General features: G+C 41.2%; 1 protein-coding gene across 3 annotated transcripts in view; it reads left to right on the top strand.

Moving 5' to 3' along the window:
* Nucleotides 1–7,632: 7,632 nt before the first annotated feature.
* The window catches only part of kalrna (kalirin RhoGEF kinase a), a 152,441-nt gene continuing 141,643 nt past the window's right edge, over nucleotides 7,633–18,430 (top strand). For all 3 annotated transcript variants that reach the window (XR_011645145.1, XM_034110128.2, XM_034110126.2), the window contains exon 1: nucleotides 7,633–7,913. Coding sequence is in view for 2 of the 3 variants with exons in the window: in XM_034110128.2 (XP_033966019.1) it covers nucleotides 7,847–7,913 (67 nt within the window). In the remaining variant the exon portion in view is untranslated. The remainder of the gene's footprint in view (nucleotides 7,914–18,430) is intronic.

The following is an 18,430-nucleotide window of genomic DNA, read 5'->3' as shown; positions in this document are numbered from 1 at the left end:
TTTGTCTGGTATCTTCATCTTCATAAGGGATTAATAAAAGTCCATGTTATCTTAAAAAAAAAAGAAAAATAAGGGCGGTGGTGGCGAAGTCGATAGGGACTTGGCTTGGCAACTGGAAGGTCACCAGTTCAAGTCCCGGCAAGACCAAGTGCCACCGAGGTGTCCCTGAGCAAGGCACCGTTCCCTACACAGCTCCCCAGGCGCCGTTCAAAAATGGCAGCACCCTGCTCCTAACACTAGGATGGGTCAAATGCAGAGAAACAATTTCCCCACGATGGATTAATAAAAGTCCATTTTATCTTAACTTCTTTCCGACTGTTGTGGCAGATTAATGAACCCCCTTTCATCAGGGGGGTCTGTGGGACATGTATTACCTTACAGCCATGTTCACAATATAGCACAGGTGTTTTTTGTCCTTACCAAGCCATCGTAGAAAGAGAAACAAGCTCCAACACTCCAACAAGCCGTTTAGGACAGAGAGCTTGTTCACTAGTGAATACCTGGTGAATACACAGAGATGCTGTATGAGAAACCAATGTGATTTTGGAAAATTGCACAATTTAAATCTATTCTAGTAGACCTCAACAATGGAAATATGATCAGTAGAAATGGCCATGTCATGGGACCTTTAAGATAAGATTTGCCTTCATACATCCACCATAGGGGAATACAATGTGACGCAGCAGCACAAGGGAATTAAGTTATCAAAGAAACATTTCCATGAATACCTATAGGTTACATCCAAAACCGTATCTAATGTGTAGCCCGGGTGCAAATAGCATTGTTAGCTACAGACACCTGGGTGCAAATAGCATTGTTAGCTACAGACACCTGGGTGCAAATAGCATTGTTAGCTACAGACACCTGGGTGCAAATAGCATTGTTACAGAAACCTGGGTGCAATAGCATCTGCCTAATAGTTTAGACCCAGAAAACTGAATATCTGTCACTACATTCCTCCAGGGTGTTTCTAAATAAATATTATCAATCTGATTACTTCAGCCAAGAGACCTCGGACACCCGGGTGTACTTATGCATGTTATATTTGACTGTAATACACCTATCCACTCCTTCAGCAGAATGACTACTTTAAGTTGAGTTTGTGTCCGTACTTTTACACAAGTAGGATGTCATGCACATGTGTGTGTGTGTGTGTGTGTGTGTGTGTGTGATATTTGCCTGGTACAGTGTGAGTAAAGCCTGCAGACCCTCACAGGTGTTTTCACTTAGTCTGCTGAGTAGAGGGGGCGGGGCTTTGCTGGGAATCACTGAGCTCATGGAAACAGGTGAAGCACCACAAACAGCAGAGCACACACACACACACACACACACACACACACACACACACACACACACACACACACACACACACACACACACACACACACACACACACAATACATTATAGTAATAGAAATAATGTTGATTATAAAGGCAGTTAAAATGTATTGAAGAAGTGGTCTGAGTCTCCCTCAGTTGTTCACTTTGGGTATTACACTAGCTTTCAACATTTCAGGAGGAAAAGTCTGTCAAATTAACCATTTTTTTGCAAAAATAACTGATAAAAATATTCTGAATTGACTGCTGGTGTCATCATGCCCGAACGAGAAAGGTAAATCAAGCTCACCTCCATTTTTGTTGGGGTATATCTCAACTTCAAAACCCTGAATACAGACATAGGATGTTTAAAGATAATATTATCTATCAGGTCTAAAAAGGACTCATATGTTGATTGAATGATTTCACTGTAACATACAGAGGTGGAAGAAGTACTCAGATGTTGTACTTTGGTAAAAGTAGAAGTACCAGAGTGTAAGAATACTATGTTAAGTAAAAGTCCTGCAATTAAAAATGTTAATCAAGTAAAAGTACACAAGTACCCGGGTGTAAATACAATAGCATTGTTCGTAAATCAAGCTCACCTCCATTCTTTGGGGGTATATCTCAACTTCAAAACCCTGAATACAGAGATGTGATGCTTGAAGTATAGAGAGATAATATTAGCTATCATGTCTTGTAAAATAGGACTCACAATTGTTTTAGTTAAAGGGGCTAAAAGCTCACTCAGACAGTTTGTATTGTTTCCCCCTTAATCTGAATGTGGTGAATGATTTCACTGTAACAGACAGAGGTGGAAGAAATACTCAGATGTTGTACTTTGGTAAAAGTAGAAGTACCAGAGTGTAGGAATACTAAAACAAGTAAAAGTCCTGCATTCAAAATGTCACTCAAGTAAAAGTACAAAAGTATTTGCATCAAAATATACTTAAAGTACCAAAAGTAAAAGTAGTCATTCTGCAGACTGGACCATTTCAGAATAATATATATTGTATGTTCTGATTATAATGATTGATCATTAAAGTGTTCTCAAAGCTGGTAAAGGTGCAGCTAGCTTGAATGACTTGTATACTGCAGGAGCTTCTTAATTTACTCCAGGTGTTACTAAAGTAATTTGTTTATATTTCACATCGTTAATCCAAATCTGCAAAGTAACTAAAGGTATTAAATAAATGTAGTGGAGTAAGAGTACACAATTGATCTCTGAATTTTAGTGGAGTAGAAGAACAAATTAGCAGAACATGGAAATACTCAAGTAAAGTACAAGTACCTCAACAATTGTACTTAGTTACTTTACACCACTGGTAACATTACAGTGTGACGATGCCCTAATAAAGTACAGCTGTTCATAGTGATAACGCACTCGTATGTAGCACCAATTCTGTGAATGTGTTAGAGCCTTGTGTTTTCTTTTGGCTTTCAATATGCTGGAACAAAGGACTGGAGACAAGAGGCCAGAGGGCAGCGGCAATAAAAGAGAGTGAAGATAGTGGGATTACAATTCCCCTTTAAGGTTCATGACCCCCTCCTCCAGTGTGCTCAGCAGAGTGAGGGGTAATCTTTGTCTTGATTGTGTCTACGTATTACTTCCTGCTCACATCCTGCTAAACATCTTTGATCCTAAGATATACAATTAGGACAAGAACAATTATAGTAAAAGGAAGGACAAGAAACCATTGCGAAATGTATATTTAAACTGTGATATAATGAGCATATACCACGGCCTGTCGTGAGCTTTTGCTTTTATAAAATGGTTACCAAGTGTGGCAATATGAAAAAAAAATACACACTCTAATTTAAATAGTTTTTATTAGTAAATAATGATGTTCAAAATAAAATAGTCCCTCCGTTGCCTTCTGCGCGAAACATAGTGCGAGGTGGTTGCTATGTAACAACACTAACAGCTAGCGAACATATTAGACAGAGAGCGTTGATCCATTATGTGGCTATTTATTTACATTCATTTGTATGTTGCCGTTTATTGTGCAGCCACTGAAAAACTGTCCAGCATCAGTAGCATGGCTTACGAGGTTAGGCTACTTGTTGAGGTTGTTCTCGGCTGTTGCTTGCCGTGGTGAGAAAGAATATTGCTCCACTTTCTCCGGTCCCCGAGATTCGGTTACAGTAGCTCTCGAGAGAGCTTTCGCACCTGTGGCCAGGTCATAATTTCTCTGCTTTGTTTCAAGACCCGCATCAGAAAGCTTTTGAATGGTGGTACTTTTCCAGTTGGTCTACCTGCTCTTCACGTAGCTCTGCATGTCGTCGTTTAGGTGCTTTTTTTTCTGGAGATAGGCACTGCTCAATCCACTCCTCCATAGTAAGACCCCCCCGGAGGTCGAAGTTAATCTTAAATGTTTCCATCTTATGCTTTGTAAGTTTGTTCCGTAACGGAAGAAATGTAAATATATTTATAAAACTGATAAGTCAAATCAAGCAATCTGATTGGCCGATAGTGTTTTTGCGGACCTCTTTGATTACAGATTTGAAAACATCATTGCTAGCTTTAAAAGTAGCACAATTCATGATGTCAAACCTTGGAAAGTATCTAGATATCCCTGCCCTAATGCCAAAGGAACTGCACACTGAATATGTTTTGCCGTTTGATGTCTATGTCTGGACCGCTGCGTAAAAAGGAGGGTTTCTGCCCCGTTACTTCTCCACTGCTTTCCTGTTCCAGTATCAGCCCAACCGTATACTGTTTTTCTCAGACGCGGAGGGATACTGACTTGTTGTGAAAAGTAATTTACAATTCTACCCGTGGTATACACTCAGTATATCACGGCTAAGAACCAATCAGATTGCTTGATTTGACTTTATAATTAAGCAATAGCTCACGACAGGCCGTGGTATATGCTCATTATATCACAGCTAAGGGGCGTGGTTCGCCCGACGCGAAACATCAGAATAATATGGTGAATCACAGGATAGTTGTGAGTGACAATATTGGGAGTTGAAGATTTGCTGTCCTCAATGTCATTGAACAAGCCAGGAACCAGGATATCTTTTATTTTGAAAACCCTCCATTAAAAGTGACTTGGGTCTGGCATTAATAGATGTATAGGTTCCTCTGGAGCTGTGAAGTCTGACAGAATAGATGACAATAACATTAGCTGTTATGACCACTGTTGTCCGCCAGGTGTCAGCAGCACACAGTGAGAGGACCGAGCAGCTGCAGGCCTCCAGGCTGAGAGGTGGTGCGTTCAGGGGGAGGAGGAGTGGAGAGGCCAGGGAGCGAGAGGAGCGTGTTGAACATGCAGACTGCCTCCTCCTGGCTGCTGGAGATGGGCTTTATCTCAGAGAGGTGACTTACCTCCTGCAATAACGCACCTGCAATGTGGCACAGCTCGAATAAAACATTGTATGTTTCAGGTTTTAAACTCCCTTTTAAACATCCTCATGGACCATTTATTTTATGGAATTGTAGTTATTGTATTCTAACTGCATTTGTGTCATTGTGTTATGTACCCATTCATTGGTATTTTCACATTTATCTTGTCATTTTACTATATTCTCAGATATGTTTGTTGATTTCACATTGTCATTCGTGTTTGTTGATTTGTGAAGCCCTCTCAGACAAATGTGATTTGTGATATTGGGCTATATAAATACATTTTAATTGAATCAGTAATGAATTGAACGAGACTTAAATACTCAGATATTGCAATTTGGTAAAAGCAGAAGTACCAGTGTGAATACTAATACAAGTAAAAGTCCTGCATTCAAAATGCCACTCAAGTAAAAGTAAAAAGTATTACCATCAAAATATACTTTGAGTACCAAAAGTACAAGATACTCATTCTGCAGATTGGTCGTCGGTTCAAGTCCCCGACCAGACCTAAAATATGGAGTGTGGACTGCTAATTGGAGAGGTCCCAGTTCACCTCCTGCCCTGCCGTGGTGCCCTTGAGCAAGGCACCGGACACCCCCCTTCCCCCCTCACTCATGTTGCTCCCCGGGCACTAGCTGCCCACTGCTCCTAGTACTAGACTCCTGGTACTAGGATGGGTTCAAAGCAGAGAACACATGTCACTGTGTTCTGTGTGCTCTGCATGTGTGACCATTACAGAGGCGTTTCATCTCTCTGATTCTATAAAATACCTTTCCCTAAGGAGTTTATAGAACACCAAACATACAGTTACAGCAGTCACTTCATCCAATTACAGAATTAGAAGTTGTTTTACTTTTCTGTCATAAACACAATATAGCCTTCTGCCTCATCTCCCAGGCTTAGCAGACACCATCTGCTACCAAGAAGATGATTTTCCTAAAGCACAACTCAAGTGTTTCAAAGCCTCCAAGCCAAAAATAAATTAACATAAATACATCCATTCTGTACTTGTACACAGAACACTAAAACAAAAAGTAAACCTACATCTTGATGTCACCTTGCTCACACTCCAAACAAAGTATGTGTTCACAAGGCATACTCTCTGTAAATTTATACTTTTTTGTACCAACATATTTCAATGTTTTGCTGTAAAATAAATGCAAGCTGACTGACTTTCACATTTTACCATGTCAACTCGCTTTTCTTTTTACTTTTGTTATATAAATAGATGAATCACTGCAAAATGTTCTGCAGTATTAGCATCTGTCTATCTGTCTATCTATCTATCTATCTATCTATCTATCTATCTATCTATCTATCTATCTATCTATCTATCTATCTATCTATCTGTCTATCTATCTATCTATCTATCTATCTATCTATCTATCTATCTATCTATCTATCTATCTGTCTATCTATCTATCTATCTATCTATCTATCTATCTATCTATCTATCTATCTATCTATCTATCTATCTATCTATCTATCTTATCTGTCTATCTATCTATCTATCTATCTATCTATCTATCTATCTATCTATCTATCTATCTATCTTTCTATCTATCTATCTATCTATCCATCCATCCATCCATCCATCCATCCATCCATCCATCCATCCATCCATCCATCCATCCATCCATCTATCCATTACATTACATTACATTACATTGCATTTAGCTGACGCTTTTATCCAAAGCGACTTACAATAAGTATCTATCTATCTATCTATCTATCTATCTATCTATCTATCTATCTATCTATCTATCTATCTATCTATCTATCTATCTATCTATCTATCTATCTATCTATCTATCTATCTATCTATCTATCTTTCTATCCATCCATCCATCTATCCATCCATTCCATCCATCCTTCCATTCCATCCATCCATCCATCCATCCATCCTTCCATCCATCCATCCATCCATCCATCCTTCCATCCTTTCATCTATCCATCTATCCATCCATCCATCCATCCTTCCATCTATCCATCCATCCATCCTTCCATCCATCCATCCATCCATCCTTCCATCTATCCATCCATCCATCCTTCCATCTATCCATCCATCCTTCCATCCTTCCATCCATCCATCCATCCATCCACCCATCCATCCTTCCATCTATCCATCCATCCATCCATCCATCCTTCCATCTATCCATCCATCCATCCTTCCTTCCATCCATCCTTCCATCCATCCATCCATCCATCCATCCTTCCATCCATCCATCCATCCATCTATCCATCCATCCATCCATCTATCCATCCATCCATCCATCCATCCATCTATCCATCCATCTATCCATCCATCCATCCATCTATCCATCCATCCATCCATCCATCCATCCATCTATCCATCCTTCCATCTATCTGTCTACCTTAGAGTCATTCATTGGGATAATATTGTGAATCACAGGATAGTTGTGACATTTATAACATTGTAACCCCACATTGGTTCCCTTTTTTGCCACCATCATGATACATTTTAATAATAATAATAATACATTTATTTAAACAAAAATAATAATAAATATATATACATATCAAAAATAATAATAAAGCTTCTTTGTATAGCACTTGTCATACACAGGATGCAGCTCTAGGTGCTTTAACAATATGTCATCCATGTGTGGCATATTGCCCCATCTTAATTTATAACGCCCCCATCATGACACATTTTAATTACAAATAATAATAATAATAATAATACAAATAGAAAATAAATACATAAAATAGTCTATGAAAAAATAAAATAAAAATAATAATTATATATATATATAAAAAACTTACAATACTAATATAACTGATGTTTGTGCTTGGAATGAATACATAAATGCTTTATAAAAAACACAATCTGTCTTGCTAATAAAGGGCAATGGATTGAATTGAGAGTGAGGCAGAGAGGGAGGGGAGGTACGGGGAAGAAGGAGGGAGGGAGAGAGACCCTGGCGGACAGAGAGAGAGGGAGGTTGGACCGGGAACAATAGAGAGGAACGAAGCCAGCCCTGAAACACCAAACAAACCGAGAGGGCGACAGAAAGAAAGAAACCCAGCGAGGAGGGGGGATGGAGGGAGACACAGAGAAACGGAGAGGAACATGTGAGGAATAAACACGCGAGGATTTTCCGGACGCTTGATTTCTGTCTTTCTTTGTCGGAGGATTGTATTGAACCGGATTCCGATATGAACCCTGCAGAAGCGGCCGAGGAGGCGCCGAGCGACCCCGACACTGATGCCTTCTACAAAACAGGTAGGGGACACACATGCTGCAAAACAACACCAAACGCGCCACAAAAGCCCCATGAGAGTGTGTGAATGTCACCGGGAGACGTCTGGAGAAACACAAGAACCCAAACAGCAGACATCTGCAGAAAACCGCGGAGGAGCTGCTGTCACAGGCACTGCTGGGCTGATGGGAACCAAACACGGAATATAGAATTAAAACATGATAAAAGCTGCTCTGCATGCCTCTTATTAATGTTTAACATGCATTTACAGAGTGTGTGTGTGCGCGTGCTTGTGCTTGTGCTGGTGTGTGTGTGTGTGTGTGTGTGTGTGTGTGTGTGTGTGTGTGTGTGTGTGTGTGTGTGTGTGTGTGTGTGTGTTGTATGCAATGCTGTGGGCTCATGTGTCTGATGCTGAGGATGGTCTCTACAAAAGAAAGGGGAATCATGGAGGAATTACATCAGACGGTTTATGTAGAGCAGACACTTGTGTGTGTGTGTGTGTGTGTGTGTGTGTGTGTGTGTGTGTGTGTGTGTGTGTGTGTGTGTGTGTGTGTGTGTGTTCGTGACTTCGTGTCTGTTGTGTGTGTCAGTGTGTATGTGTGTTCGTGTCTGTTGTGCGTGTCATGTGCTGATGCATTTAGATAAAAAGTAGCCAGCAGCTGATTGTTCATTCTGACTGAGCTGCATCTAAAATGGTCAGAAGGTGAGAGAAAGTGTTGATACGGTGGAAGGCAGAATTGTGTGCGTGTGCGTGTGTGTGTGTGTGTATGTGTGTGTGCGTGTGTGTGTGTGTGTGTGTGTGTGTGTGTGTTCGTGTTCCATGCTATAGCCTCTCAAACTCACAGCAATTTGGTGTGTGTGTGTGTGTGTGTGTGTGTGTGTGTGTGTGACACTTCTACTAGAGCATTATGGCTAACACACAGCTGCTGCTGGCATCATTGATTAATCTTCTGGTCAATCTGCTTATTCTGTCCTGAGCAGCAATCCAGAATGTGTCTTCTGCAGAGATATGAAAAACAGATCAGAGCCTCTCTATGTCAGCTAGATGTGAGATGCTGAAACCAGACAATGTTTCTGTTTGTTTGTTTTACAATTGCTGCAACAATGAACCAATTAGTAACAACAACAAAACCCTCAGCAGACTTTCTGATAAGTGATTCAACCCCTCCACCGAAACCACCACATAATCAATGCCAGTGCTTTGCTGCTTTTCTTTGTAATATAAGATTAATAGATGTCTTCAGTTTGTGGACAGTTGGTCGGTAAACACATGTCACATTGCATTCTGGGAACTTGGGCTAAACTTGGGGGTATTTTTTTATACATATTTTTTCCAAGTAGACATGTTGAAATGAACAAGATCGGACACATTTTTTACAACATAGTTTACAATGTTTGTCAGTAGAGAGATTTAAGGAGAAAAAGGTACTGCTGGGTAGAATTGTCAGACAGTATACTGGGAAAAGCAATAAGATACGTTTTATCAGATTAGGACACAGTAGTGACACATTATCACACACACACACACACACACACACACACACACACACACACACACACACACACACACACACACACACACACACACACACACACACACACACACACACACGCACGCACGCACGCACACACACACACACGTACACACACACAGCAGAGGTGCTAGAGGGGGACAAACCCTGACTATCTGTCAGTGTAATTTGGTTCAATAACTTTATCATGAACAGCCCTGCCAAGGTGCTTTATTAAATAACACACACACACACACACACACACACACACACACACACACACACACACACACACACACACACACACACACACACACACACACACACACACACACACACACACACACACACACACACACACACACACACACACACACACACACACACACACACACACACACACACACACACACACACACACACACACACACACACACACACACCACACACACAGTATCTCCTCCTCTCTGTTTTTCTGTAATATTCAGTGAGCGTCATTCGGAGCGTATCCAGCGGACGGACATGTTGACTCATCCTTACAGACGATGAAAGCTGTGCTGGAAAAGTCAGTCATTGAAATGTGGTTAGAACATCTGTAGGAGGGAAGTCAAGTGTGAGCCCCAGAGAACGGTGATGAAGAAGCAACCAGTAGTTCATGTTGAACGCTGCTGTAGTGCTGCTGATGGACAGCTGAACAAGATGACGTGTCTTCGATCGCATCAATGCAAAGATATGGTCGATAGTTGCCTCGCATTTTTCTATAAATCATGTTCATCCTATCAGGTAACATAGTATTTATAAAGTACGGAACAGCCTTTCAAATTACGGTAAAGACAAGTCATAAATACATTTCATTACGGATGAATGATCTCGTACCTGTCTGTTTTTGTGTTGATGTTTATTGCAGGGCTTCAACTACTTATTTTTGAATCATGGTTTAATGACATTATATCAATACTTTTATGAAAATGTCTGTCTTACCAAATATTCCGTTTTATAAGCAAATATTTGGAATTTTCCTTCGTTACAACATTTTATCTATTATTTAAATCGTTTTCTATTGATCTTCTTATCAAACTATTGTTTATTTTGTTAAGTTAACCTTCAAATGTACATTTTGTGTTGACACTTTAAGTTTCGTGATATTACATCATCCCAAAGAGAAAAAAGAGCAGGGAGGCCTATCACTGTAATACAGGGAGCCATTATAATTACATTGTCTTTTTCATAATGTCCGTTTACCGCAGTGCTGAGAAGAGGCTCCATAAAATGTCACCACACTTGGTGTTCAGCAAGTCATAAAACTCAGGTCTCTAAAAGCATGCCCCCCCCCCCCCCCCCCCCCCTTTCAAGTATAAAGTCATTACATGTTCAGCAGGGCTTGAGACACACCCTGGCTTTCATCAGTGTCTGTGCTGTGTAGTCTTCCTTGAGGTAGGAACACTTTCTCATGAGGAAAGGATTCACGTACGGGAGCTAAATGTGATTCCGTCTGATATTTAAAAACCACAAAGCTACCTGCACATTAAAATGCAGCGCTGCGTGTGAGAGGGGAGCAGAGGGCTCTGTCTCCATCAGAGAACCACTCAGTGGAAATCACTTCTTCATCCCTGAAACTAATTCCACATTATTGAGTATCTGCCAATCAATCTGATAATATACCCCGCGGTTAATCAGCAGTTTGAATGATCCGGACATTGTCTCGTAAAATAAACCCACCATATATTTTTCATTTGACATCACTTCCTTTGCTGCCGTGTGGAGCGCTGCTTCTCTCAGAGCTGAATTCAGTCTGCTGTCAGACTTGGTAATGGCATTGGACACACATGTGAGCCTCGTGCTGTCCTCCACGTGCTTCCTGTACACCTCTGCCGATTACATGATGCTTTGGCAATAGTTTCATTTATGATATTTTCTCTTGCGGGACTGATTCAATGTCAGATAATGAGGAAAATGCGACATAAGATGACTATTGTATAATTCTGCTTTTTGGGGTTTTCCCTTTCCTCTAGTGCAGGGGTGTCAAACTCAATTTCATCGTGGGCCACATTAGCATTATGGTTGCACTCAAACGGCCGGTTGTAACTATATAAATATACATATATAAATACATAATATATATATGAAATAATGTATTATATTATATTACTGCCTCTGCATTGGAGTTTTATTGGATAGGGTAATAACTTCATAATTAACTACGTCTGAAAGCAGAAGTCTCTTCAGTGCGCATGTCACAAAATGAGATGCATTGTGGGATGTAGGGATGGTAGTTTATTTACAACGTACTTCTGTAAAATAAGATAAGATGGAATATGGACCTTTATTAATCCCTGTGGGGAAATTCAATAGTTTAACAGCAACAGGGTGACATTGAAAAACAGGACAGCAGATTCACACAGATTAATACAATTAAGGATAAATGAATTAAAATGAACATATATAGATAAACTGTAAAGTGGCCTGTAACCGTATAATAAACGCATTATATTCTTTGCAAGCTCTTGTGGGCCACATAAAATGAAGTCGCGGGCCGGATTTGGCCCCTGCTCTGTGTTCATATAGGTTTGTGTGCATGTAAATGGTCTGTAAAGGCTACAATCCCTATGTTCCCTCCAGAGGGTGTTTCTCTCCCACACACTCCCCCACTGCCTGAAACACCTCCATTGGACTCCTTTCTTTACTTCTGTATCATAGTGACATCACTACTGTATAACACTTGCGCTTCTATTGGCTAGGGCCGACACATTCTAAGTGATATGCTAAGGGAACAAGCTGATGACCAATCACAACAGAGCCCGCCAGCTAACCAATCAGAGCAGAATGGGCTCTGGTTTCAGACAGAGGGTGAGGGAGCACATTGTGAGGACACATTGAAGCAATGGAAAGTAATCTGGTATGAAGTGATGAATTTAGTATTCGAGGATAGTTCTGCAAAACAAGCATCCCTCAAAAACACTAAACCTTGCTAGTTTCTGATGAGTGTGTATACGAGGGAAAATAGATTTGGGTGAACCAGTGGATAGAGACACGGTGACACAGGAGTGAGAGTGCTGCAGGAGAACTTAACGAGAGTGAGGTCAACTTCAGCTGAGCTGCACTGAAACCTGATCGACTGGATTATTAAATCACTGTTCTGGCTCACGGCACGCCATTCGCCATTTTTTATTATTAGTCCTTGAGCTCACACACGCCATATTTACGAGGCCAATTCCAGTTTGAAAAGATGAGAATCCTTACAAAGACAGCGACCGTTTATATTCATATTTGCACTTCTACTGTGAAGTGTTCATGTGTTGTATTGATCAAAATGTTTTTTTAAACTCAAATTTGTGTTTATTTAAGTGACCTTTTCCAGAAAGTTAATTTGTTTTGAAAAGCTTATTTTTATACTTATGTCATGTTGTATGTATAGGAGATGGTGGTTGAACTGAGAGAAGATTAAAAACAAGTAATACAAATTAGACACTCTGAATCCTCATGTTTTTTAGAAAGCAACAGCTGGTAATTTCAAAGAAGGGGAAAAAAAGAGTCACACACACACACGCTCACACACACACACACACACACACACACACACACACACACACACACACACACACACACACACACACACACACACACACACACACACACACACACACACAGGAAAGTGCAGGCGGCGTGGCTGTTACATGTTATGCTAATCAGCGGTTTATAAATAGGATCCTAATTGATCAGACGGAAAGGGGAAGTGACACACACACACACACACACACACACACACACACACACACACACACACACACACACACACACACACACACACACACACACACACACACACACACACACACACACACACACACACACACACACACACACACACACACACACACACACATTCATACCATCATGCACGCAATCAGAGAGCAGTGTGTGAGTGTTTATCAGACAACTGACGCCAGCTGTCTGTCAATAGCGGCTGCTGTTGCTAAGCAACATCGCTAAATCACTATTTTCTCTTTTTATTAGAATAACAGACAGAACCAGCAGGACTCACTCAGGGATGCCATTAATATATCTGCTGGGTTATGAACAGGTGAAGTGAAGCATGCTGGGAGTTAAAGACCTTTGGCATGGATTGTGATAAAAAACACTCAACAGCTCAGAATCATAGCAGAGAAGTGGAAGATAAACTCATATATGTGTATTAAAGATTATATTATCGAGTATCCAGTATGTGTTTTTAAGCAGAGTTTTAAGCATATTTTGATCATGTTCAGAATAATATTGTGAATTGCAATAATTATTACTTCCATATCGTCCCCTATCTAGTCCAAGCAGCAGATTCCTTCTCAATGCTGCTTCTTATAAATGTGTGATAAATCTTCTCCATAGAATATTGCCTGCCATCACGCTGTTACTGTTTGGCATCTATAGCTGCTTATTGAAATTGAATCTCGGGGCGTGCTCTTCATACTCCAGCTGTGGAGGGAATCAAACACTCGCTGTGACGAGAGTTAATTTTCTCATCTAATCTGCTGAGTGCCAAGAGTAATGTCTGTAGCTGAGGAGATGTTTAGAAAGGACAAAAGATGGCGGCCTCAGTGGCATGCCGTTCGAAGGGAAGTTTAGTAAGGAACACGACAACCATGCCCTCTTGGCCAGGTGTGCCAAGGGGTGGAAGTCATTTTTTTTAAATCATTCCTTGCAACAATTTCTGTCACCTTTCCTGTGAAGAGCCACATTGAGCATACGAATCAGCTTGAAGAGAGAGTGTGCATGCATCCTGATTGGTACAATTCATCCCATGAAGACTTCAAAGACATCAGAAATGTTTTGGAGGATAATTCGGCTGCATGTACACCTCTTTCCCTTTCGACATATTCAGTTCACCCGCTTTAGGATCTCCTGATCAGTAGTCCAACTTTGATCTTTTCCCATGCCAATTCCATCACCTTAACGGCCCCTACACACGGCGGCGTGCGTTGCCGCTTGGCGGTGGGCGTGTCTTGAGCTTGGGGAGTCAACGCGAGCAACCCGACCAACAACCAACCACATGAATGTCCCGCCCCGGACATACAAAGCAAAGCATTCATGCTACATCCATGCTGGCTAAATATACTGGCTATGCTTGCTAGCTGTCCATTCAAACGAAGTACACTGGATATAAACTCCCCAAACAAGCGAAAACCTACCAGTTTCACCCACTGTCTCTGCCACCTCCCCCCATGCCTGGCTCCTCCGGTTTGTGTCCCTGTATGTTCCCTACCGCCACGATCATTTTCTCCTCCATTTTTTGACACATGGGAAATAACTGCGGTCTGGCTCTCCCAACATACACCCGGTTTGATTGGCTAGTGCTTGTACTGTCAGATTTACATACGAGGGATTTGATTGGCTGACGCCTCCGTCGAGGCGGCAAAAGTAGAACATTGCTCTACTTTTGCAGCGAGCACCTCGAGAGAAGCTACGCTTTGCTCCCACAATGCAGTTCGGCGAATCGTGACGTCACCCCATTCAAAGTGAATGGGCAGAAGCGTTGAAGCGGCAACGCACGCCGCCGTGTGTAGGGGCCGTAACTCAGGTAATATGTGACAATTTGAGTACAAATATCCAACCTCTTCAGACGGTTTCCCTTCTCCATGTACCTATAGTATCTGAAGCTTTGCCAGAAACAATATTACTACCCTCTGAGTACTGATCCAATAGTACTCCCAACTCCCCAAATCTGCTTACCTTACTCTGTGGAAGTTATAAGAATGATTTTTAATAAGAACCAAAATGATGAAATGGATTGCTGCGTACAGAAACAACAAGTCAGCAGCTCTCTGCGACTGAATGAATGTTCTGATACAGGAAACAATGAGTCTCATAAAAACAATGATGACAAAACTGTATTTAATGTGGATTGCTGGTCGATTCCTGATCTGACAAAGGAGGTCAGTATTGAAGCCGATCTGCTGACTCGGACGGGTGCATCTCTACTTACACCTGTTTCTTTGAAGCATATTAAGCCCTTACAGTAAGTCATTTCACTCAAGAAAGCACTCTTATTTCACTCCGACTAGACCTCATTTCACCCTGACAACAGATTTGACATTGAGGGTAAAGCTGTGAGCAGAGAGCTCATTTCACCCTGAGGAGAAACTTGAAAAACAGACCTCTTCTCACCACAGATGTCCTCCACTAGGGAGGACTTACATGAATGAGTACTTATGGTTGCCATTACAGAGGTTTCATTTGTGTGTACATCTAAGTATGATTTTGTTGGCACGCAGATGGAGATGGATAAGTATGTTTTAGTGCTTTGTGTACAGAAACCTTACATAGATGAATGAACTGTAATCCATTAATACACACACACACACACACACACACACACACACACACACACACACACACACACGCACACGCACACGCACACGCACACACACACACACACACACACACCAACTCACACACACACACACACACACACACACACACACACACACACACACACACACACACACACACACACACACACACACACACACACACACGCACTGTTTCCTCCAGGCTTAGAGCCAGATTAACCTGCAAAATAAGCACTGCACCTCAGAGAGGGAGAGAGAGTTTGGATGAATTGTAATTATGTTCTGTGTTTTTGTTTATAGGGTTTAATATTGCTAATCTCACCAAGCTGCAGTTTGGACAGCGGTGTCTCATTAAAATCAGAGTAGGCTATGCTGCGGGATTAAAGCTGATGATAGAGGCTGCTGTTTAAATAATAAGATCACTCTGTCAGTAACGTGGACTAATGTTAATCCTCTAGTACTAACACTGGTACCTCTGATCATGTGCTGCTATGAATACATTTAAAGGGTTTATTAGTTACAGTCAGTGAACATCATCTGCTCGCTGTGAGATCACAGCAGGGGAGTTTGACTCGCTTCAAATCGGGCGGTGGCTAACTGGCTGCACGCTGGTTTGTTTACGTGTGAGGCATTCAAATTGAATGATACATACTATCCACACATACACACAGAGATTCAGGGTTCAGTGTTTTCTTAAATTCTACTTGCACAAAGTCAACATTTAATGGCCCCTTTGCAAATGTTGTTATTTGTTTATCACAATCCGGCTGGTGCTGTGTTTAGCTCTGTTAGCCCGGCAGCTACAGTTAGCTAGCTCTCCGCCTGCTGATTTCAACACAGATGTGTTGCTTGTATGCTTTATCAGTTTTTGGCAACTAGAGTGGTAATGTATATAACTTTTATATGAATACTATCAGCCAATAATCATTTCATTATTTTCTTCATGGTGTAAAATACTCAGTTATTTGGATTTAGGAAGTGAGTTGCTTTTTTTCTTTTTGTATTGTTGGTGAGTGAATTTGTCCTCAGCTGTCCGGTACAGAATTATTATCGTGATTTTTTTAGAGCTGTAACCACATGTTTGACACATGTATTCTATATTGCTTCGGATAAAAGTTTCATCTAAAAAATGAAATGTAATGATGGATTCTGTTCACCCCGTTTTACTTTGGTACGCCCCATGGATGAAATACTTACTGTCAATTTAGCTTAACATTTCACAGTATCCGCTCATTCCCAATGCATGGACCTGAGGCCCTTACAGAGCTACTTACAGGATATGGTTTACATTAGCTTATTCAACAAATCTCAGAACAAAATCAATCCAACAGTGGTCAGTCTCTCAATACTGTCTTTGGCACTCAGTCCAAGACATATATTTTTGTTCCTTAAGAAAATACTCAATACGTAGTTCTATAACAGCAAGAGATGCTGTAAATGCAGTTTTAGAGAGGCAGCTTAAGTGGACAGCCTCTTCAGCCACAGTGGGATAAATGCTGCACTTGTCTTAATGGACCGATTTTCCTGCATTGTATGCCTGCGAATATGCAAGTTGGAGTTCTTTGCAACAGGAATTAAGCCTGACTGAATATTTGTCATAGAGTATGACTTAGGGCTTGGCAATATTTTAATATTTATTGATATTGTGATATGAGGCCAGATATTGTATTTGATTTTGGTTATAGTAAAATTGCACAAGTGTTAATTCCCGTGTTTTAAATGCTGAATGACCTTAAAGTAATTTCATTTTATGAACTTACCAGGCTGTCGCTGTTGAATCATTTGGCTTTCCCCTCTATTAGACACACACAACTTATAGTTATTTATCAATATTCTCTGTATATTTTGTGAAACACAATACGCAATCGTTGCAATTTTCATATTGCCCAACCCTAGTATGCCAACAGCTTCAATCACTTGACAGTAAGCATTATGGCCAAAGACTGTGGCGCCCTGTTCCTTTAAATGAGGCCTCCGTCCTGAGTCATGGTGAGGAAAATTGGAAGGAGGAGCAACGCATCTATTATTGAAGAGTGTGTGTGTATATCTCTCCCCCCATGCTGTCATCAGGAACAATAAGATGCTGCTGCTGAGGAGAGAGAGGCAGGGATTCCCTCCCTCCATCTTCCCCTCTTTGTCCCCCACTCACACACCCAGTGTCAAGAACGGTGGCAGATGGGTGTGAAGAATGAATATTTGTGGAAATGTGTGTGAGTGTGTGTGTGTGTGTGATATGTTGGGGTGACAGACAAGAACAGAGAGAGGGAGAGAGAGGCTGCTTAAGTGGATTAGTCCTGATTACCACCAGGGGAGACAGGAGAGAGCTACAGGGAGAAAGAGAAAAAGAGTGTTAAATAGATAAATACTATCCTCCCCCTTCCTTTGTCTCCTCCCTCCTTAAAAGCTTTCTTGTTCTTGGACAGCTGCAGCCATATGGTGTGTGCATGTGTCAGTGTGTGTGTGTGTGTGTTTCAGTGTAATGAGCATCCGTTTTGACTATAATCGATCACAAAGACATTCTACAGACATGTGTGTGAGTGTGTGTGTTACCAGCTGATTAGTGGTGCTAGCTAATAGGCCTTGATGTTATTAACTGCTGTGGGCAGGTGTTTTTCCTTTGTGTGTGTGTGTGTGTGTGTGTGTGTGTGTGTGTGTGTGTGTGTGAGAGACAGGAAGCTTTTAGCCTGA

This window comes from Pseudochaenichthys georgianus, chromosome 21 (assembly GCF_902827115.2).
Source record: "Pseudochaenichthys georgianus chromosome 21, fPseGeo1.2, whole genome shotgun sequence".
In the NCBI taxonomy this organism is placed as follows: Eukaryota; Metazoa; Chordata; class Actinopteri; order Perciformes; family Channichthyidae; genus Pseudochaenichthys; species Pseudochaenichthys georgianus.
This window is presented reverse-complemented; position numbering and strand designations above follow the sequence as displayed.